The sequence below is a fragment of the Zalophus californianus genome, chromosome 17 (genome assembly GCF_009762305.2).
Source record: "Zalophus californianus isolate mZalCal1 chromosome 17, mZalCal1.pri.v2, whole genome shotgun sequence".
Lineage (NCBI taxonomy): Eukaryota > Metazoa > Chordata > Mammalia > Carnivora > Otariidae > Zalophus > Zalophus californianus.
Window position 1 is genome coordinate 48,648,437 of NC_045611.1, and position 21,458 is coordinate 48,669,894.

Consider the following 21,458-nt stretch of genomic DNA (forward strand, 5'->3'; position numbering starts at 1 on the left):
AGACCCAAGGAGATCAGCCTCGGGAAACTGCGCAAACCTTCTATGTCAAGTTTCTCGGGTAGGATGAATCCCCTTTTGTGCTGGGGCCTTGCCTGCTAAGAGGGTAGCCTCATCAGTGGTGCAACACCACCTCCCAGGTCATGGTGGTGCCCACTTACCTTTGGCCCGAGCATCCTGAAGGCTCTGCTACCCTTCAAGCTGGAATGGGGACATGCACCAGAACAGTGACAGAAGGTCCTAAGATGGTGAATCTCTCACCGGGCTCCTCCCCTCCCCAGCCAGATCTCTGCATGTCCTGCCCACCCCCCAAACACACACACAGAGAAACCCCATCATTCAGGGAAAGGACAATGTCTTTATTATCAGACACATGTGGCCACTCTTGACCTCTCCCAGAGGTCAAGTTCAGCTTTTCCCAGCTGCTTCTATATGTTGTTATCAGGCCATGAAGTATGTGGGTGTGCTGAGGGATGATGATTCATGGAGAGGGCAAGGAAATAATTCAGCATCCAAGGCTGCTTGGTTATGAGGTCAGAAGGAAGGTTGGTTTAGGGGGTCAGCAAGGAGCTAAGAATCATAGGGAAATGGGGTCAGCAGAGAGGCATCCCACACCAGACAGCTAGGGATAGTCCAAGCCCCACCACCCAAGCCAGTAAGGGCACGGGGGCCGCTCCAGCTTGGAGAATAAGGTCCTCCAGCTCTTCCTCAGAGGTCTCAATCACAGAGAAGACCCCAATTTTCCGGGCATCGTTCAACAAGGAGCTGGAAGCTTGGGTCACGCAGCCCTGAATGTTCAATTCAGAGTGTATCCCACCTACAGAGTGAGTCAGAGAGGTTTCAAAAGACAGCACACTCAAAGTCCTAAGACCCAGGAATCCCAGACCCCCCAGCCCCCTCAGACGGGGAGACCGCGCTTAGTCCTCTCCTCCCTCAGACCTAGAAATCCGAGTTCCCAGGCCCCCACCCTCAAACCCTTGAGTCAGGGCCTCAAGTACCCTCCCACCTCAGAACCACTGCATCCAGGCCCCCAACCCTGCATTCTTGGAACCTGGCCATCAGCACTTACCTCCCTGGATCTTAATGTAACCACTGTAACAATGAGTGGTGCCATTGGGGCATATAATAGTTTTTGGGTTTTCTGGGCAGGATCCAAAGATGTTCACACAGATGGGACATTGCAGATTTCCCGGGGCAGGGGCAGCTGAAAAGTAGAGAGAAGGTTGGGGTGCACAGCTCTGCTCCTAGCTGGAGCCACCCTCCTCGATCCCTGGAGTCTCTGTGTCTCCCCATCTCAGGGTGTCCCCGGTCCCACCCAACCTGCTGGGCTTCCGTACCTGGACGAGGGAGAGAGTTCAACAGGACGTTGGTATTGCTGGCCCCGTTGCACCTGTTGGAGGAGCAGAAATGGGCATAGGAGGCCACCAGCACTCCAGGGGGCCCCGAGTGTACGGTGATCCTAGGGGCATCCTGCGTCCTGCCCTTGCTGCAGCCTTTGCTTCCTACTATGATTGATTTGTGTCCTGCGGGGAGGGGCGAGAGAGCAAAAGCTGGGCTGGGGGAGTGGGGCTCTGAGGGTCAAAGGCAGGAGGCAGAGCCAGGGGGGCTCCCTGACGCTCAGCAGGCAGGCAGAGGGTGAGTGCATGTGCCCGACTTCCAGAGCCCGGGGCACACTGAGGGCAGGGGGAAGGCTGGGGCCAGGGCCAGCTCTGCCGTCCGTCAGTTCTTCCCCCAACGCCACCTGCTCAGGACAGTCTCCCCGGAGCACCCACTTTCAAACGGGAACCTTCACCTAACTCTCCCTACCTCCTTTCCCCACGGGGTGCTCTCATCTCCGCATCCATATATTACTCTGTTTTGTGTGTGTGGTTTGTTTTTTCTTCCCCACTGGCGTGTAAAGCCTGAGGAAGGAGGACAGAAGGGACCCACGGTGCCTACAACAGTTGTCTGGCACACGGCGGGGGCTCGATAAATCTCAAACGGACTCAGCGAGGTTACCCTGTGCCGGCTCTGTTCTTGCCCCGCCCCCGCCCCCGCCCCCGCAGGGACTGTGACGACCACCCAGCGAGGGAGGTAGTATCACTGCTGTCATTTCTCCGCGTCCAGAAGGGCCAACTAAGGCACAGAAGAAGGAAGGCCTGAGCTTAGAAATTGAGGCATGAGGGGAACCCGGCAGGAAAATCGGGGGACAAGGCCCAGGGTGGGGACATTCGGGACTCTGAGTGCAGCCCACGTACCTACATCGACGAGCAGAAGTGTCTCCTGACACACCTCCCCAACACTACAAAGCTCGTAGCGACCTGTGGTCCACCTGAGGGGCGTCTGAGACAGGTTTTGATTGCTGTACAACGTGAGCCCCCGTTGACAGGTCAGAAAAGCTGGGGAGAAGGAGTTGGTGTGTAAGGGTCTGTGTAAGCCAGGGAATCAGCCATGTCCGCCCCTCCGGGTCCCGTGCTTGGGAAGGTGGCCACATTCTTGGGTCATTTTCCAGGTGACCTGGCCACAGAATCTCTCAATCTCAGATTTAGATGGGACCGTGGAAGTCGGGGTCCCATCCACATTCTTTACCCTGTTTTTTTTTTTTTTTAAGATTTTGTTTATTTGACAGAGAGAAACACAGCGAGAGAGGGAACCCAAGCAGGGGGAGCGGGAGAGGGAGAAGCAGGCTTCCTGCCGAGCAGGGAGCCCGATGCGGGGCTCGATCCCAGGACCCTGGGATCATGACCTGAGCCGAAGGCAGACGCTTAACGACCGAGCCACCCAGGCGCCCCATCTTTACCCTGTTTTTGCCTGAACACCTGTGGGAGCCTTTCTCAAGGGTCCTTGAGGAAGGCCCCTCCTCCCTTTGGGTGTGACAGGCACCATGGCTCTTCCTTGGCCTACATCAAACTCTACTTGCCCTCTCTGACGCTCGGGGCCCTCATCTGGATGAGGAGGGTAGCCTGCCACTATATATATATATATATATATTAAGATTTATTTATTTATTTGAGAGAGAGAGAAAGCGGGGAGGGACAGAGGGAGGGGGAGAGAAAGAAACCCAAGCAGACCCCACAGCTGAGCGTGGAGCCCGACGTGGGGCTGGATCCCACAACCCTGAGATCACGACCCAAGCCGAAGCCAAGAGCTGGACGTTCAACCCACTGCACCACACAGATGCCCCACCACATATTTCTCTCCAGACCAAAATACTCAAATGCCTGGTGCACACTGAGCATCTACCATGTGCCAGGCTGTGGTAGCTGCTGTGCATGGACTAGCCCGTGAGTCTCTCAGGGAGCTCCCCTCACCCGGATTACCTCATTGCCTCACGGCAACCTCCAGTGTAGGTGGCTTAATCATCATCACCCCAATGTCAAGTTGGGAAACAGAGGCACAGGACTTGTGCAGGAGGTGCAGAAGCTTGCCCCATGTCCCAACCCAGGTGACTGGCAGAGCTGAGCTCGAAACGCAGGTGTTCTGGCTCCTTGGGGCGGGTGCTGACCACGCTCGGCCACCTCCGGCCCCCGAGGTCTAAACCTTCTCTTTAGACCTCACATGGCCAGCAGGGATGGGTCCCTCGATGCAGAAGCACCTGGGCTGGTGAGGAGGCATCCACAAACGTGGCACCTTCACCACGGCCCCTCGAGGGAGGCCTGTTCATCTCCCGGCTACGCAGATGACAAAACCGCCCTCTGCTGCCTGCTCCAAGCCTCATCCCACTCCCCCCCACCCTCCAGCCCCCTGCTTCCCCATCTTGCTCAATGGCACCTCCTTTCTTGCAGCCGCGCCAGGAAAATATTGCTGTCACTTTGGACAATTGCCTTTCTCTTAGGTTGCACCCATCAGGAAATCCTGTGGCTTCAGCCGCAAAATACCACCAGGACCTTGTGGGCTTCTCACCAGCTGCACTGCTTTCCCCAGAGCCGAGACCACTGGCCCTCACCTGCTTCCCCCCGATTTCCCGGCCCCACCCCCAGCAACCATGAGGGAATCCTCAAAAGGGGGTAAGTCCATTCATGTCCCTCCTCTGCTCGGAAGACTCCAAAAGGTCTCCATCCCTCTCAGCATAAAATTCCTAGTCCCTCTGCTGCCAAAGGCCCACGGATCTGGTCTTAATAGCCACTCAGGTTGCTCGAGGCTCCTCGCTGTGTCCCCCACCCCTGCAGGGCTTCTTGCGAGCTGACACTCACCACCAGGGCTGCAGTCCTCCCTCATTTCGATGGGCCCGATTTTCTGAATCCCGTTGAGCAGGTTGCAGCCTGCTTGGGACGTGCATCCTTGGACTCTCAGAATGCTGAAGCTATCCCCTGTGGACCGGGGCAGGGAGGGAGACGCTGCTAGGACCACCCCGCCCCTTGGGGGAGCCACCCTCCTCAGGTCCCAGCTTCTGTCCCTCACCAGAGAACCAGATCTTGGTCCTCCATCTCCTCCTCCTGCTGCCTTAGTGCCCCACATCCCATGGCCCACGGGGGCCCCCCTGTGCTGGCTCACCTTCCCTGAGCCTGATTGCTCCGCGGTAGCAATGCGTGCTTCCGGCTGGGCAGGTCAGTTCTGTGGCAGACTTGCAGTCTTCTGTAGACAAGCAGACTGGACACCTCAGGGAGCTCGGGCCTGGGGAGGTGAAGAAAGGGCTCTGGATCTAATGGGGGCCTGCTCTCCACGGCCCTGCCACTTTGCTGGTCCCTAGAAGGAACCTCCCCAGTCTCCCACAAACGCGCCCTCCTTGGCTCCTCCCTTGCAGGCAAGCCAGGGAATCAGGGACAGGTGGCAAGGGAGAGAGCAAGGGCCAAGGGGCGGGCAAGAACCCCGGAGGGGTCATCTGGGCCTGAGTACCTGAGGGGGCGCAGGGAGGGGAGGGGTGCCCTAGGAGGAAGCAGTGGATTCACCCACAGGTTCCACAAAACAGTCCGAGAACACTAGAGCCTCGCGTTCACAAACTAATCCAAAGAGTCGAGAAGCACGAAACATTGCCCCAAACCTGATCTGGGGCTACCAGACAAGGAAGGTGTGGTCCGTGACACTGTAACAGTGTTGTGTGGCTAGATGGGAACCACACTGCTGGTGAGCACAGCACCACACAGAGTTGGGCAATCACTTTTGTATTCCTGAAGCTAATGTCACACTGTGTGTTAACTAGGCTCAAGGAAAAAAAAAATTTTTTTTAAGTTCCAGGCTAATTTCACTTTGGAAGAGGAACTGCCAAAACCCTAAACAAAACATGAGTGAATCAAATTCTAACTCAAAGAAGAAGAAAAAGAAGGAGGAGGAGGAGGAAGGGGTATGCACTAGGTTAAGGCCATGCCCCAGTCTAAGCGAGGTGGCTGAACACCAGGAGATCCCTGTGGCTTGCGGCTCCAGGACAACAGAAGAAGGGGTGCTGAGGGAGGGAGCCCCAGACAGAGCCGACAGGGAGTCGGGAGGGAGGAGGGATCCAAAGGTCGCTCCCTCTGTGCTCACTTCCACTCCTCAGCCCTGCTGCTCCCCTGCGCCCACAAGCCCCTTCTCTGCCCGCTCCCACCTCATACCTGCAGTGGAGGGCAGGGTCCAGAGCGGGAGGCTGGTGGACATGCTGTTGCATTTGTCCTTCTCCCGGCACACACGGGTGTAAGAGAGGACAGTGAGGCCAGGGCCTGCACTGTGCTCCCTGATGAGGACATCCTGATCTGCCACAGGGGTGCATCCCTTGTTGATCACCACGTACACTTGGGGTCCTGCACCAAAAGAGAGTCAGGCCCTGGACCCCTGGGTCTGAGGGAGGAGGGGACTGGGGGCAGGACTCCTGGGTCTGAGGGAGGAGGGGCTGGGGGCAGGACCCCTGGGTCTGAGGGAGGAGGGGGCTGGGGGCCTGGACTCCTGGGTCTGAGGGAGGAGGGGCTGGGCGCAGGACTCCTGGGTCTGAGGGAGGAGAAGGCTGGGGGCCTGGACCCCTGGGTCTGAGGGAGGAGGGGCTGGGGGCAGGACTCCTGGGTCTGAGGGAGGAGGGGCTGGGGGCCTGGACCCCTGGGTCTGAGGGAGGAGGGGCTGGGGGCCTGGACCCCTGGGTCTGAGGGAGGAGGGGCTGGGGGCCTGGACCCCTGGGTCTGAGGGAGGAGGGGCTGGGGGCAGGACCCCTGGGTCTGAGGGAGGAGGGGCTGGGGGCCTGGACTCCTGGGTCTGAGGGAGGAGGGGCTGGGGGCCTGGACTCCTGGGTCTGAGGGAGGAGCGGCTGGGGGCCTGGACCCCTGGGTCTGAGGGAGGAGCGGCTGGGGGCCTGGACCCCTGGGTCTGAGGGAGGAGGGGCTGGGGGCCTGGACCCCTGGGTCTGAGGGAGGAGGGGCTGGGGGCAGGACCCCTGGGTCTGAGGGAGGAGGGGGCTGGGGGCCTGGACCCCTGGGTCTGAGGGAGGAGGGGCTGGGGGCAGGACCCCTGGGTCTGAGGGAGGAGGGGCTGGGGCCAGGACCCCTGGGTCTGAGGGAGGAGGGGCTGGGGGCCTGGACTCCTGGGTCTGAGGGAGGAGGGGCTGGGGGCAGGACCCCTGGGTCTGAGGGAGGAGGGGCTGGGGGCAGGACCCCTGGGTCTGAGGGAGGAGGGGCTGGGGGCAGGACCCCTGGGTCTGAGGGAGGAGGGGCTGGGGGCCTGGACCCCTGGGTCTGAGGGAGGAGGGGCTGGGGGCCTGGACCCCTGGGTCTGAGGGAGGAGGGGGCTGGGGGCCTGGACTCCTGGGTCTGAGGGAGGAGCGGCTGGGGGCCTGGACCCCTGGGTCTGAGGGAGGAGGGGCTGGGGGCAGGACCCCTGGGTCTGAGGGAGGAGGGGCTGGGGGCCTGGACTCCTGGGTCTGAGGGAGGAGGGGCTGGGGGCAGGACCCCTGGGTCTGAGGGAGGAGGGGCTGGGGGCCTGGACTCCTGGGTCTGAGGGAGGAGGGGCTGGGGGCCTGGACCCCTGGGTCTGAGGGAGGAGGGGGCCGGCGGCAGGACCCCTGGGTCTGAGGCAGGAGAGGCTTCCAAGTCCCTACACAGAGTACAGTAGGACTGGGCAAGGAAGGCTCCTTCTCCCGGGAGAGGGTGGGAGTCAGGCTTGGGGCCCACAGGGCCCTCCTCACCGTTCTCAATGAGGATCAGCGTGTCTTGGCAACCCCAGCCATCCTCACATTCCTCCAGGCCAGTCGTCCACTCAAGGGGCAGTTCCGATACATTCCTCAGAGAATTATCTGTCCCCCTTTGACAGATCAGGGCCTGCACTCCTGAGATGGGCAGAGAAATCCATCTGAGCCCATCCTCCAGGAAAATGCCCTCCCAGGTCAGGGTCCTCCCTCACTCACGGGGCAGCATGAGGGTGGCGCCCAGGAGAGCCAGCCGCAGGGCAGGGCTCATGGTCAGGGTGGTTGGAACTCTCGCTCCTGTTCTTTCTTCTGGGTACCCCAGCCTTTTATATCTTGCCAGGAAAGGGCAGGACGGAGAGCCCTGACAGAGGAGGTCCGAGCGCACCCTCTGAGTCTCACTGGATAAGAAATCCGGGTACGCCCTCCTTCCCCAGACCCAGGAGTCCAGGCTCCCCGACCCCCCAACACTTAGAAACATCCCGGCCCCCAGGCCCCCACTGGCCCAGCTCCCCAGCCCCCTTTCCTCCTGCGCCCCACCTGGCGGGTGCCCACCCCCATGCTGTTTGGGTAGTTTGGGAAGGAGGTTTCCTCAGGGCAGCCTGGCCACCTTCTGGCCCCAGGTGGGGATGTTGGGGATATGACCCAACCGCCTGTGAGGACATTGTGCGGTGGGCACTGGTTACTCCCTGCTCTAACCTCTGCCCACCAGGGGTTCTTGCTTCTCCCTCCTTTCTCTTTCTTTCTTACGTTGCTTGCCTTTTTATTCCCATTTTCCCCGATGTTCCCTCCTGCTGTCTATTCCTCTGTTCTCCCCACTCCTAATGCAAGAGGAGCTGGGGTTCCTTCGTCCGGGGAGGGGAGAGGGGAGGGGGGTGGTCGTGGAAAGTGAGTTGCTGTCAAAGACAGGATATCCCTTGACAAAGCAAAGTTTCTTCCCTGGGATGTGCCAACAACCAGCTCTGCAGAGAAACAGCATCAGCGCAACGTGCCTTGTAACAGGGGCCTATTTCTGTGTATAAAACTCGGACTTTGAGCTACCGATCATTTAACAATCAGCTCGCAACATTCTGAAATATTTAGCCATCGGCTTTTGCAAGCCTGTACAAACCAGCTCCAGCACGCTGGGGAGGAGAGGGCCAGGGAAGAATAGAAGCCTTGGCAGTGACTGCAGAGCCGACAAGTGGGTGTATGAGGAAGAGGAAGGTGGGGGCGGTGGTACCAGCAGCAGAGGGGGAGAGAGGCAAACATGTACCTTACAGTTCAAGTCTCTTCTTGATGTCTTTATACATTCTGTTTTATGTTTGCAAGTGTCACATTGCCACACGGGCAGAGACGCGATTCCCACCGCATCTACGCCACTCATGGGGCACACGATGAGTCCTCAATATGTACTGATCGATTGAACAAACGAATTGAAAGGTGGGGGAAGGTGGGAACAGAGTATTTGTGTAGGTCGTGCACCATGGAAACACCACTTCCTCCCCAAAAAGTCCCCTTGTCGCCGTGGCAACAGTGCCCTCTGGAGGTGTGTGTGGCCTGAAGCAGTGTTTTTGGAAGGAGAGAAGGACTGCTAGGCAAAGACACACAGAAGGTCATAGGTGGTCAGTGAAACATCTTGCTTTTAGTCCACAAATATTCACTGAGGCCGGGCTCTGTGCCAGGCACCATCCCCATTGCTGGGGGACTCGGGAAGACCAACAAGAATGAGGCCCAGCTTTTGTTGAGCTCACACCCGAGTGAGAGAGAGAGAGACACTGAGCAAACACGGGAACACACACACACACACACACACACACACACACACACACACACACAGGGTGCTGAGTGCTGGGCAGGGTGAAGACCAGGTGATGTGAAAGGAAGTGAGTGAACTGGATCAGGGCAGGCCTCCTGGAGGAGGTGAACTATGAGTTGAGAACAGAATGCAGGGCGCCTGGGTGGCTCAGTTGGTTGGGCGACTGCCTTCGGCTCAGGTCATGATCCTGGAGTCCCGGGATCGAGTCCCGCGTCGGGCTCCCTGCTCGGCAGGGAGTCTGCTTCTCCCTCTGACCCTCTTCCCTCTCGTGCTCTCTATCTCTCATTCTCTCTCTCTCAAATAAATAAATAAAATCTTTAAAAAAAAAAAAAGAACAGAATGCAAAGAAAGAGTTTGTCATGGAGGGCATGTGGGAAAGGCATTCCAGCCAGAAGGAAGAGCAGGTGCAAAGGCCCTGAGGTGGGGCCACTCTTGGCTTATGTGAGGATTAGAAAGAAAGCAGGTGGCTCGGCTGCAGAGAAGGAAGGAGGAAGCGATGGGTGCTGAGGGTAGAGAGGCTGGCAAGGGCTTGGCAATGCAGGCCTGAGTCAGGATATTAAGGCAATCTTCCTGGGAGTCCCACATATTTCAAGGGGCAAATGCAAGGCTGGGCGTGGAACTATTTAGCAAAAAGGCTTTACAGTTGTAGGTATGTGAAACTCTGCTACCAGGCCGGATCTTGTTGCTCCCTGATTGTGAGGCCTTGGGTCATTCATTTCCCCTCTCCCAACTGCCTCGTCCTCTTCTGTAAAGTAAGGGTGATGACTATTGGCACCTCATGGGTTGCTCATGGACCCAGAAGCTCAAGAATGAGCAGCGAGGGGGCGCCTGCGTGGCTCAGTCATTAAGCGTCTGCCTTCGGCTCAGGTCATGATCCCAGGGTCCTGGGATCGAGCCCCACATCGGGCTCCCTGCTCAGCGGGGAGTCTGCTTCTCCCTCTCCCACTCCCCCTGCTTGTCTCTCGCTGTGTCTCTCTCTGTCAAATAAATAAAATCTTTAAAAAAAAAAAAGAATGAGCAGGGAGGCTGGGTCCATTTGAGAAAGACCCTGCAATGCAACCATGGGTGTAGACAGTGACTCTTCCCCTATGCCAGAAAAACCGGGGGCCATTGATCCGGGGGAGTTGGGCACTGGCCAAAGGCATAAATGCTCAGGCCTTGCAGGGATTCTTTGGATGATGGCTCTGGACAAACATGAATCGCTGCCGTGAAGGAGGTCAGGGCTCCTGCGTGGTCCTGTGATATAGTTCAGAGGGACCTGGATCATTTGAGTTTCTACAGAGCATCACACTGCTCCACTTCATTGACAGATTTATGTTATTTACTCAGATACAGTGAAAAGAGGTAGCAAGCACCCTTGATGATTCAGGAGGAAGACGTGTGTGCCAGAGGGTGGGCAATAAGCCCCCCCATCGTGTTGGTGTAAATCCTAGGGGCCCAGAGGTCATGGGCATGCCCCCCAACAGTAACCCCCCTGTATCAGCAGAAGAGACTTTCCAAAGCCCTCAGTGGACGTCTGAAACTGTGGGAGTACCAAGCTCCATATGTACTATGTGCCTTTCCTGTCCATACATACGTATGATAAAATTCAATTTATAAATTAGAGGCACTAAAAGATTAATCACAATGACTACTAATAAAATAAGATACTATAATACAAGTTGGGTGCATGTGGTCTCTCAAAGTACCTTATTGTGCTGGACTCACCCTTCTTTGTGTGATGACAGGAGATGATAAAATGCCCACCTGATGGGGTGAAGGGAGGGAAATGACGCAGACCTGGTGACCAGTGTTCAGCGAGTCCTGGTCTTCTGACCATATGTCTGAAGGGGGATCATCTGCTTCCAGACCACAGCTTACTGCAGGGGCGGGGGAGGGGGACCACTGTACTCTTCTGAGACAATTTGCTACACCTTTAGGAAAAAGGTCCCTTAAGATTTGGGGCGGGGGGGCGCGGATGTAGCACATTTGACATACTACTCCTACTCATTTCCGAGCAAACCCACAAGACTGCCAAATTTTTTTAAGATTTTATTTATTTGACAGAGAGCACAAGCAGGAGGCACGGGAGAGGGAGAAGCAGGCTCCCAAGACTGCCAGTTTTGAGTAGATCCTAGAGTAGGAAGGGACTCGAATGAAAGGCATGTGACCCAACAGACCCAACGTCATCAAAATCTTCTGTGATATAAAGAGATAATAGGATAGTCACAGTGAGAAACTCAGGGTTTGGGAGCAAAGATGCGTCTCCTTCTGCAAATAACTGTCTTCCATTTAGAAAGCAGCTCCTGGGGCACCTGGGTGGCTCAGTCGTTTAAGCGTCTGCTATCAGCTCAGGTCATGATCTCAGGATCCTGGGATTGAGCCCTGCATTGGGCTCCTGCTCAGTGGGGAGCCTGCTTCTCCCTCTCCCTCTGCCCCTGCCCCCTGCTCATGCTCTTTCTCTCTCTCTCTCTCTCTCTCTGTCAAATAAATAAATAAATAAAATCTTTAAAAGCAAGCAAGCAAGCAAGCTCCTGGCTCCTTACTATGTCCCAGGGGAGCCTGCATACTGGACTCTGGGCCACCAAGGGCATCCTGACCTGCACTGCACATCACATACGGGGCATGCACAGCAGCATCCATCATCCATGGGAACAGTGTATGCGGTGTGTATGGGATCAGGCTCTCGCAGGTCCAGAGGGCAGAGGCGAATGCCTCAGTAGGTGGCTCGGATGCCCACGGTGCCTCCTTCTACTGCCTCTTCCTCTGCTTGCACCTGTGGGTTCATGGGGATACCCTGTGATCTCTTTACAGCGAAGGGATGGAACAGACCAGGTTTATGCACAGATCTGTACGGCGGGCTGGTGCCAAGCAGTGGGTAGCTGCTGTTTAGCCCTGCACTCGTGTGGCCCTGAATGACGTAGGGAAATCCTTCAGGTGGCTAAACATAGTCACCTGAGGGCCTCACCGAGGGCCACACTGTGGCAGCGGATCAGCCGGAACCGTGAGGCACAGGTGGGAGTGAGCCTGCTGTTGCCAAGAAGGATCTGCCTGAGAAGGGCTCATCAAGAGGATGGGGTGCAGCCGGGACTGGGGGTGACTACAAGCCTTCCAGGTAGCCAGCGTGGGTGTGGGCAACCAAGGGAGAGCCATTCCAAGCAGAAGGAACAACGGGGCAAGGCCAAGGAGGCAGGAAACGCCTGGGCACGTCTTGGGAATGGCTGCGGGGGGGGTGGGGGAGCGGGGCCTGGGCTGATCAAGTAGCTGCGAAGCCAGACGGAGGGGTTGGCCTGCGTCCCGAGGGCAGGGAGCCACGGAGGGGTGCAAAGCCGGGAAGGACGCTCTGCCAGGGAAGCCTTCTGACTGCCCTTCCCTTTTCCATGTGGACGTTCTCATCTTTTGGTCGCTCCTTTCCCCCACGTTTGCTCTCTGGGATCATCTGAAGGAACCAACTGACCCCAGCATCAACATATTCACCTCTGCCACCTCAGTGGGGATACCACAACCACCTCGGCATCCAATATGGCGCTCTCCACCTGCACTTCTGTCTCTGCCACCACCAGTGATCCCTTGGGCAACTGTAAAATGATCACAGGACTTGCCTTACCTATACTCCTGCTCCCCCTCCACCCCCAGAGTTCTCTCTGTGCTGCTCCCATGTGGTGGAAACCAAATCCCCAAATGCAGTTTTGTTTCCTGATCCGAGTTATTGAATTGGTCATGGTCCCAGCAGGATAACGGATGGTACACCCAAACTGGGTAATTTGAGTAGAATTTATGAAAGGAACTGCTGTTCGCAAACGTTAAGGTTGGATCCAGGGAAACACAAAGGGTGGTGCAGGAGTTGGGAGTCATCCTGTATTTTAAATATATCGTTTGTTGTGACAATATATAACAAAGAGTCAGGACTACTGTGAACGCAGGTCAGGTTGTGCACTGCACAAATGCTCTACACCTAGGGGGTGCCATGCACTTTGCAGACAACATAACTTGTAGGGAAAGGCTTAATACTGAAACAGGGAGAGAAAGCTCCCCTCTACAAAAACCCACACCTGAACACAAGGCCATGCACATTGATGATATGCTGCTGAATGTTTAACTGCTTCCCTGAGGGGAGAAATAAAAGCTCTGATTTGTAGTGTTTGCCAATTTCCATGGGGTAAATATTCCCACCATGGCTGATTTCAAGCGACCACGATGTCTCAGAACATGGAGTTGGCAAGAAACGCCCTGTGGCAACCCTTATATGATATTTTTACCACACAGATGCAATAGATGTATATAAATAATCTCAAGAGCATAGGTAATACTTGGGGCGCCTGGGTGGCTCAGTCGTTAAGTGTCTGCCTTCGGCTCAGATCATGATCCCAGGGTCCTGGGATCAAGCCCCGCATCGGGCTCCCTGCTCGGCAGGAAGCCTGCTTCTCCCTCTTCCACTCCCCCTGCTTGTGTTCCCTCTCTTGCTGTGTCTCTCTCTGTCAAATAAATGAATAAAAAAAAAAAAAAGAATTTCCACTGGGTTTTTTGATAGTTAAAAAAAAAAAACAACTGAACCTGGGGTGCCTGGTTGGCTCAGTTGATTAACCATCTGACTTCGGCTCAAGTCATGATCTCAGGGTCCTGGGATTGACCCCCTACATCGGGCTCCGTGCTGAGCACAGAGTCTACTTGTCCCTCTCCTTCCCCCTCTGCTCCTCCCCCAACTGATGCTCATTCTCTCTCTCTCTCTCAAACAAATAAATTAATAAAATCTTTAGGGAAAAAAGCAAATAATCTTTTGATCTAAGGAAGGCTAAGCCTAATGTTTTCATTAGTCTTAAATTTTCTGAACCATGCCAACTTGGCCCTGCTGGTTTAAAATCAGAGCAATGGGCCTCCATTCGCTGTGTTTAATTTATCGACAGTGATCGACACCTCGTCATTGGTTTAAAAATAAAGAAGTGTTCTAATCCGGTATGGTGGCCTTTATAACTTTTAAGACCGAGCGGCCATCTGAGTGTCTCCATAGCCTGTCCCAGGGGCAGAATACCCAGCCCACTTCCACGGAGCTGCACAGCCTTGGGTGGGGTCTTTGAGCCTCTCAAATGACCATGATGGGGGCAGCACACTGAACCCCCAGAGACTGTCACTGTTTACGAGTCCTCGTGGGAAGGGAAAGGTCTGAGAGGTATGGACACAGGGCTGGAGAAGGTGAAGGTGTTGAAGGGGGACAGATCAAAGGATCCAAGGGAGCTGAAGGGAAAGTCGAAGGGCCAAACAAGAGGAAGGAGGATCGGGGAAGACTGTGGTCAGCGGGACAGGGGACAGGAAGATGTCAGTGGCCCCTGGGATGAGCAGACTGTGAGGAAATCTTGAAAGGGGGGGTGGAATTTTCCCACAGCACTACTTCCTCTCATGCAGAATCCCTGGGGTCCTAGAGGAAACGGAGCCCCACTGGCGCGTGGAAGAACTGCAAAGTTCCTGTCAACACAAACAGAGCTACTGGTGTCCAGAAGATCTGGAGCACCAAGAGCCAAATGGTAAACCTGGGCCTCTCGGGGGCACCCAGGTGGCTTAGTTGATTAAGCCTCTGCCTCCAGCTCCGGTCGTGATCCCAGGGTGTTGGGATCAAGCCCCGCGTGGGGCTCCCTGCTCGGTGGGGAGTCTGCTTCTCCCCCTGCCTGCCCCTGCCTCCCGCTTGTGCTCTCTCTCTCTCAAATCAATAAATACAATCTTAAACCAAAAACCCAAAACGTGTCACCCAGCTGGTAAACAGACTGCAAGGTCACGAGACATGCCTAGTGTTGTGAGAAAAAAAAAAAAAAACGTGGTTCTTCTATAGAGCTTCCATATCAGTAGTCGCTGGGATTCGTGCAACAGCTAGGAGCCCTTCCTGCGTGTGAGAACGTGATGACGGAGAATGACTCATGCCAGTTTATAACAGGCTGGTGGGAAGCAGACAAGCGCACACTCGCTACGGCCGGTAACGAGTCAATCATGTTCCCTATCAAACTTTGGGTCGTGGAGCTCATGGTGGAAGCTGTAGCTACCTTTGTCCTGCATAAGATAAGAAGGTATATCCCAGGTTTGTTCATGACATTTCCAGAGAACCGATGGAAATTCATAGATTGGTTTAAAAAGATGAGCCAATTTCTATTGAAGAGAACTCTTACTTATATCATTGACAAACTTATTTCTGTTGTACATAATATGATTGACGGAAAATTCTTGATAAATATGCCATATTGTTTTGCACACAAGATGTTTTCTAAACCGGACGATGTGATTGTGGTTTGACTACTCGTCTACCTGTGTGATCTGAACTTTCTGTGAGAATTCTTTTCATTGGAAAACTTATTTCTGTTGTTCACAATATGATTGACAGCATAAAAATTTTTTTTACAGAAAAGTCTTGATAAATATGCCATATAGTTTTGGAGACAGGATGTTTTCTTAACCGAATGATTTAACTACTCGTCTACCTGTGTAATCTGGACCTTCTGCAAGAATTCTTATCATTGGAAAACTTGTTTCTGCTGTACACAATACGATTGACGGAAAAAAAATTTTTACGGAAAATTCGTGATAAATATGCCATATTGTTTTGGACACAAGATGTTTTCTAAACGAATCATTGAAAATCATGAAAAACTAATGATGCACTATATGAAGAATTTATATAAACCTATGGGTTTTTACCTTCATCAAATCTTTCTCCTCCCCCGCTCAGAGCACATTTCAGGTTCCTCCTGAATCTGTGCCTCCCAGATTTCAAAAAAAAAGTTTTGTTTTGCTTTGCAGCCTCAGTTCTTTCTTTTTTGACACACAGGAGCAAATAAACTTCGTATCAACAAAGAGAGTGTCTGCAGCCTTATTGCCGCGTCCTAGGCTCACTTCTTTCTCCTGTGTGGCTCAGGCTCTGTGGCCAGGATCCGAGGAGAAGTAGGGAAAAACCACGGTGGATGAGAAAGAGAGCTCCAGGCCATGGCGTTGGGTGGGCTGGGGAGGGAGAGGTCCGCAGCCTGGCTGGGATTTGCTGCGTGGAGGATGGGGGTGGGGGTGGTTTCTGAGACATAATATTGGGGGCTCAGCATCCCAGGGGGCTTTGGAGATGACTCTTTTCTGAAGACTTGGAAAACTGGGGTCTGGGCTGCTCTGAAGCTTCAGCGGCCACATTGGAAACACAGCTTGGAAATGGCAACCTTGAACTCAGCCCCACAGCCCCGGGCCCCCGCCAACAAAGAGACACGGGGGACTGGTCCGTCCTCATGAATCTATCTGTCTGCTCCCTTGGAGACCCCCCACCAGGGGTCTGTAAATATGCTTTGTAGCCTGGCAGGCAGCTCTGAGAGCTGGACGCCCCCCGCTCCTGGGGGCCAAAAGCCTTTCCCACCACCCCATCTGCGCAGGTGGCTTCACACAAAGTTTGGGGATCCTGTGGCTGGTGTCACATCCAAGGCACCCTTGGTGGCAAATGCAGGAACTCTGGGGGCTGTCTGCTTGACAGTTTCAAAAGCACCTACTAGTAGAAAGGCCCTTTTATTTAGGAAGAAATAAAACTGGCTGCCAAGTGCCCTGAACCCCACAGAATTCCCCCCTCCCCTTTCAAGTTGACCCCCGTCATGCAAGGCTCGGCAGATTCTGCCCCCTTTTCTCATTGCATCCGGGCTCTGCCCACTCCGAGGTCACCAGCCTCAGTCCCCTTCCTGACGGACTCCTGTCCTCCCCATGCCTTCCAGTTACGCCAAAACCCCCTGGAGGATCTTGATAATGAATCCCACAGGAGGATTGGAGGATGTAGAGGTATCGATGGGGGACAATCAAAGGATTCAAGAGAGCCGAAGAAAACATCTAAGCTATAAAGAGGGATGAATAAGGATCGGGGGATGATGAGAATGGAAGTCTTAGATGAGCCAGGTTGGGGATTCCATGTTGCTGGAAATGCCCAGTGAAGTCCCCCAGTGTCCTTAGGAGATGTTTGCTATTTCTGGAGATACGGATCTGATTTAGTGCCATGGCAGTAAGCACAGTCACTGACAGATGAAAAGATGACAAACTACAGAAGAAGATGACAAACTACCCATGGATTAATAGGTAGTCAAACCAGAGAGAAAAAAGCTTGTAGAGAGGGGCGCCTGGGGGGCTCATTCGGTTGAGCTCCCAGCTCTTGATTTTGGCTCGGGTCCTGGGATGCAGCCCCACATCAGCCTCCCTGCTCAGTGGGGACTCTGCTTGTCTCTCCCTCTGCCTTTCACCCTGCTTGTGCTCTCTCTCAAATAAAAGAAAAAAACAATCTTTAAAAGGAACAAAAAAACTTGAAAAGAGCAGGGAAAGAGTCCAGCTTTCTCAACCTCCTTCCTCCTGAAGGAAAGGGGACCACAGCAACTGCTTCTTTGAAAATCCATCCTCTTTAGGAACAAAACCATGTCTCGGAAGACTTCATATTGTTAATACGTCCAAACCCCCAAAGTGATACACAGATTCAATGAAATCCATGTTAAAATCCCAATGGCATTTTTGGCAGGAAGTAGGAAAAAAAAATCATCCCTCAATTCATAACCCCAAGGAGCCAGAACAATCTAGAAAAAGAAGTGGGAGGCTTGTACATCCCAAAACATATTACTGAGCTACAAGAAACCAAAGAGTGAGGTCCTGGCTTAGACACAGAGACACACATATAGACCAAACGAAGAAAACAGAGAGCCCCCGAATAAAGCCTCCCACACATGGCCAAATGATCTTCCCCAGGGTTCCAATCCCACTCGAATGAGAAAGGACAGTCTCTTCAATGAAAAGCCTTGGGAAGACAGGATATCCACATACAAAGAAGGAAAACGGACCCTTCCTTTCTACCATACACAAAAAGTAACTGAAAATAGATGACGCATCTCAACAGAGAACCTAAGACCGTGAAGCTGAGAGAGGAAAAGGGGAGAAAAGCTTCATGACACTGGATTTGGCAATGATGTCTAGGACATGACGCCAAAAGCACAGGCAACAAAAACCAACTACAGGGCGCCTGGGTGGCTCAGTTGGTTGAGCGACTGCCTTCGGCTCAGGTCATGATCCTGGAGTCCTGAGATCGAGTCCCGCATCGGGCTCCCTGCTCAGCGGGGAGTCTGCTTCTCCCTCTGACCCTCTTCCCTCTCGTGCTCTCTGTCTCTCATTCTCTCTCTCTCAAATAAATAAATAAAATCTTTAAAAAAAAAAACCAACTAGAAAACTGGGGCCATTTCAAGCTTACAGACTGTTGGCCCTCAGGAGAAACAATAAATTGAGTGAAGAAGAAACCTACATAATGGTAAAAGGATTTGCAATTCCTATGTCTATCAAGGGATTCAAATCGAAAAGATGTAAAGAAACTCTAAAATTCAAAACAACAAGGAAAACAAACTACCCAACTAAACAATGGGCAAAAATCTTGAAAAGACATTTCTCCAAAGATATACAATGGCCACCAAGCTTCTGAGAACATGCTCAGCACCACTAATCATTACAGAAAGCAAAACAAAGAACAAAGATACATCATGTCACACCCATTAGGATGGCCACTATCAACAATAACCAAAAGAACCCAAAAACCGTAAAACAACTTGTGTTGGGGAGGATCTGGAGGCATTGGAACCCTGGCCCGATGTCGGTGAAAATGTAAAATGGCCCATCTGCCGTGGAACACGGCGCAGAGTTTCCTCCAAAGGAAGAAATAGACTTACCACGTGATGGAGCAATCTCACTCCTGATTGTACATCCATAAGAATTGGAAGCAATGTTACGAAGGATACTTGCACATCCCCGTCCATTGCAGTGTTGTTCTCCAGAGTCAAGCGCCCACATGTCCACAGAGAGGAATGGAGAAAGAACGTGTGGCATCTACATAACAGAATGTTATTCTATCTTAGAAAAGAAGGTAATTCTGGACCTTCTGCGAAGTGAAATGAACAAGTCACAGAAAGACAAATACCCTATGATTCCTCTTATATGTGTATCTAAAATAGCGACATGTAAAAAACGGAAAGAACTGTGGGGGCAGTGGGGCAGACGGGGAGGAACACAGAGCAGTGGGTACAGATCTTCAGTCACAAAATGAACAGGTGCTGGAGAGGCGTTGTATGGCAGGGAGAATATGTACAGCCCTGCTGTAGGATACACTGGTGCATGGCTAATGGTAGCAAACATAATGTTATGTGTTTTTTACTTTAATTTTTAACAGATTTCTTTAAGGGAAAAACCGGGGTAAAGAACCCTGGGGCTTTTGAAACCTTCTTGCCTTCAAAGAGGAAGTTCCGGGTGTGACAAATACAAAGTGTTGGTGGGTGAGTTTCATTTCCTGTTCCCAATCAGCCCGTTTCACCCCAGATGGTTGCTTGTGGGGTCTCTGAGCCCCTCAAGAGCCCACGGTGGGGGAGAGGCTCAAAGCTCCAGGGATTATCGGGAGATAATCGGGAGAAGGGCCGGGCAAGGATGGAAACAGGGGTAGAGGAGGTGGCAGTGTGGAAGGGGGCAGATGAAAGGATTCAGGACAGCTGAAAAATCTAAGATGTGACATTAAAAAAGAAAAAGAACAAAGGGGGTGCCTGGCTGGCTCAGTCCATAGACCATGAGACTCTTGTCTCTAGGTGGTGGTCTCAAGCTTCCTTTAAAAAATAAAAATAGAAGTTCTTGGGTGGCTCAGTTGGTTAAGCGTCCAACTCTTGATCTCAGCTCAGGTTTTGATCTCAGGGTTTGTGTTCCAGCCCCACGTTGTGTTTAAATTAAAAGTGAAATTTAAAATAATGGAAATCAAAAAAGGAAGAATGAGGAAAGGGGATGGTGAGGAGGGAGACACCTTAGATGAGCAGGTTGGGAAGCTCCTGAGTCAGGGGCTCTGTGCGGCCATGGACGCTCCCCTGTGTTTAAGAAAACCTTGCCTTTTCTGAAGATACCAAATGCAATTCGCACCCTAAAGGGGAAGCGTCTAGCAGGCAGTGCAGAGGAGAGAGGAGCAGAGTCACTCGTGGCGTTCACAAATGGTGAGGGCAAAGAGAACACTTTGCAGAGGGCACGGAACGTGTCTCTTGGTGACGTTCCTCCCACTCATGGGCTCCAGGATAGGCATGGAGGGAACCCCTCCGAGCGGGCAGAGCTGCAAAGTCCCAGGAAAGGGACCAGAGCAAGTGCTTCTTGGAATATCAACCATCCTCACCCAAGAGAGCCACATGGTGCTCTGGGGTCTGTCCCCTTTCTGGGCTCAAGGGTACCGTTGGGGTTCACATTAAGAGACAGGACTTCTTACCACAGGTTTTGACCCCCACACAGCCCTGGGACGTCGTAGCCACACTGGGCTCACCAGGCCTGGGCTTGTTGAGCGGACCTTCCCTTTCTCTGGGAGTCTTTGCCGCTTGGGTCCACGCAGCCCCAGCCTCCCGCCTGCTGGTGGCCTGAGGGAACTTCCGTGCAGGGGCTGCCCTCCCCGGTCCACGTGGGCAGGGATGAAGGCATGTGATGAATCTGACGACCCAGAGGAAGGACCCTGGCTCAAGAGAGACCATGGAGGGGAGAGGGTGTGCGTGCAGCAACCACCCAGTGGGGCATCTCCCCTGGGGCCGCCTGGAAATGTGCAGCTGGCCGAGTTCTGGCTCTTTCGGCTCATCATTCAAATGAGGTCTTTACAGAGGTAAAGCGCTACAGGGAAGGTTTGAGTCTTCATGACCCCACCACACAATTGCAAGAAAGGGGATCTACCCCCAGGAACGAAAGGACAGGGGGACCCAGCCTCCCTACTCACACCCACCTCCCCTCAAACCTGGAGCAGCCAGTGTCCCTGAAGCCCGGGGGCCCATCATGCAGGGCTTTGGGGGGCCACATGAGGGACCCTGTGTCTTTTTCGAAGTGCAGTCGGACGTGTCTAAAGGGACTATTTATTCGTTGTTTGACGGACCTGTTTTCCAGAAGCGACATGATCTATTTACATGACGTTATTCTGGTGGCATCGCTCTGCTTGCCGCCCAGAGAAGGCCCCAGAGAGAGGAGACAGTGGAAGCTGTCATAGGCAGAAGAGTGACCCCCCAGGATGTCCACACCCTGCTCCCCAGAGCCTGTGAATACGTGACTGGACAAGGCAACGGGGAATTAAGGTTGTTACTAGGCTGGCCTTTAAATGGGGAGATTGTCTTGGGCGATCCCTGTGGCTCTGTGTCAGGCTTCTGAGCTACAAAACTCTAGCATTAACAAATTGTGTTGTGTGAAGCCACTGCGGTTGTGGTAGTTTGTCACAGCAACAGTAGGAACCTCACGCCCTGCAAGGCTGGTTAGACCCGCCAGGTTCACGTAGGAAATGACAATTTGGACTCGTGGTCGCGGTGGAGGAGAAACTGGTAGAGAAACAGGAGAAATGTCGGGGCAGGTGGGGGACCTGGAGAGCTTTGGGTGACAGATTCCACGTGGGGCAGGGGGGGACCAAAGATTCAACAGTGACTCTCATGATTCTTGCGGCAGCACCCACGTGGCGGGAAAGACCTTTAATAGAAGGAGACGTGTGCAGGCTGAGCCTGTGTGAAGACCGGAAGTGAATGCTGGAATTATGTGTGCAGTTAAGGCGCTGAGGGGGGCGCAGGGACGGGTTCGGCTTGGTCCCAGCTTGTGCGAGAGGCCAGAGAGGAGAGGTGGGGG

The 21,458-nt window shown here is 53.6% G+C and overlaps 1 protein-coding gene across 2 annotated transcripts; it reads right to left on the reverse strand.

The window, feature by feature from the left end:
* Window positions 1-343: 343 nt before the first annotated feature.
* Window positions 344-18,905, reverse strand: CD177 (CD177 molecule). 2 transcript variants are annotated; one of them, XM_027619107.2, is made up of 9 exons: window positions 18,524-18,904; window positions 7,058-7,198; window positions 5,505-5,690; window positions 4,471-4,590; window positions 4,170-4,286; window positions 2,235-2,375; window positions 1,335-1,520; window positions 1,067-1,201; window positions 344-814 (listed from the first exon to the last, which is right to left on the reverse strand). In XM_027619107.2, exons 1-9 carry the CDS (start codon window positions 18,678-18,680, stop codon window positions 591-593), a joined length of 1,407 nt encoding a protein of 468 aa, XP_027474908.1. In that variant the 5' UTR covers window positions 18,681-18,904; the 3' UTR covers window positions 344-590. The 2 variants fall into 2 exon arrangements, with proteins under 2 accessions (XP_027474908.1, XP_027474909.1); XM_027619108.2 differs by lacking the exon at window positions 4,170-4,286 and having other exon boundaries at window positions 18,524-18,905.
* Window positions 18,906-21,458: the final 2,553 nt, after the last annotated feature.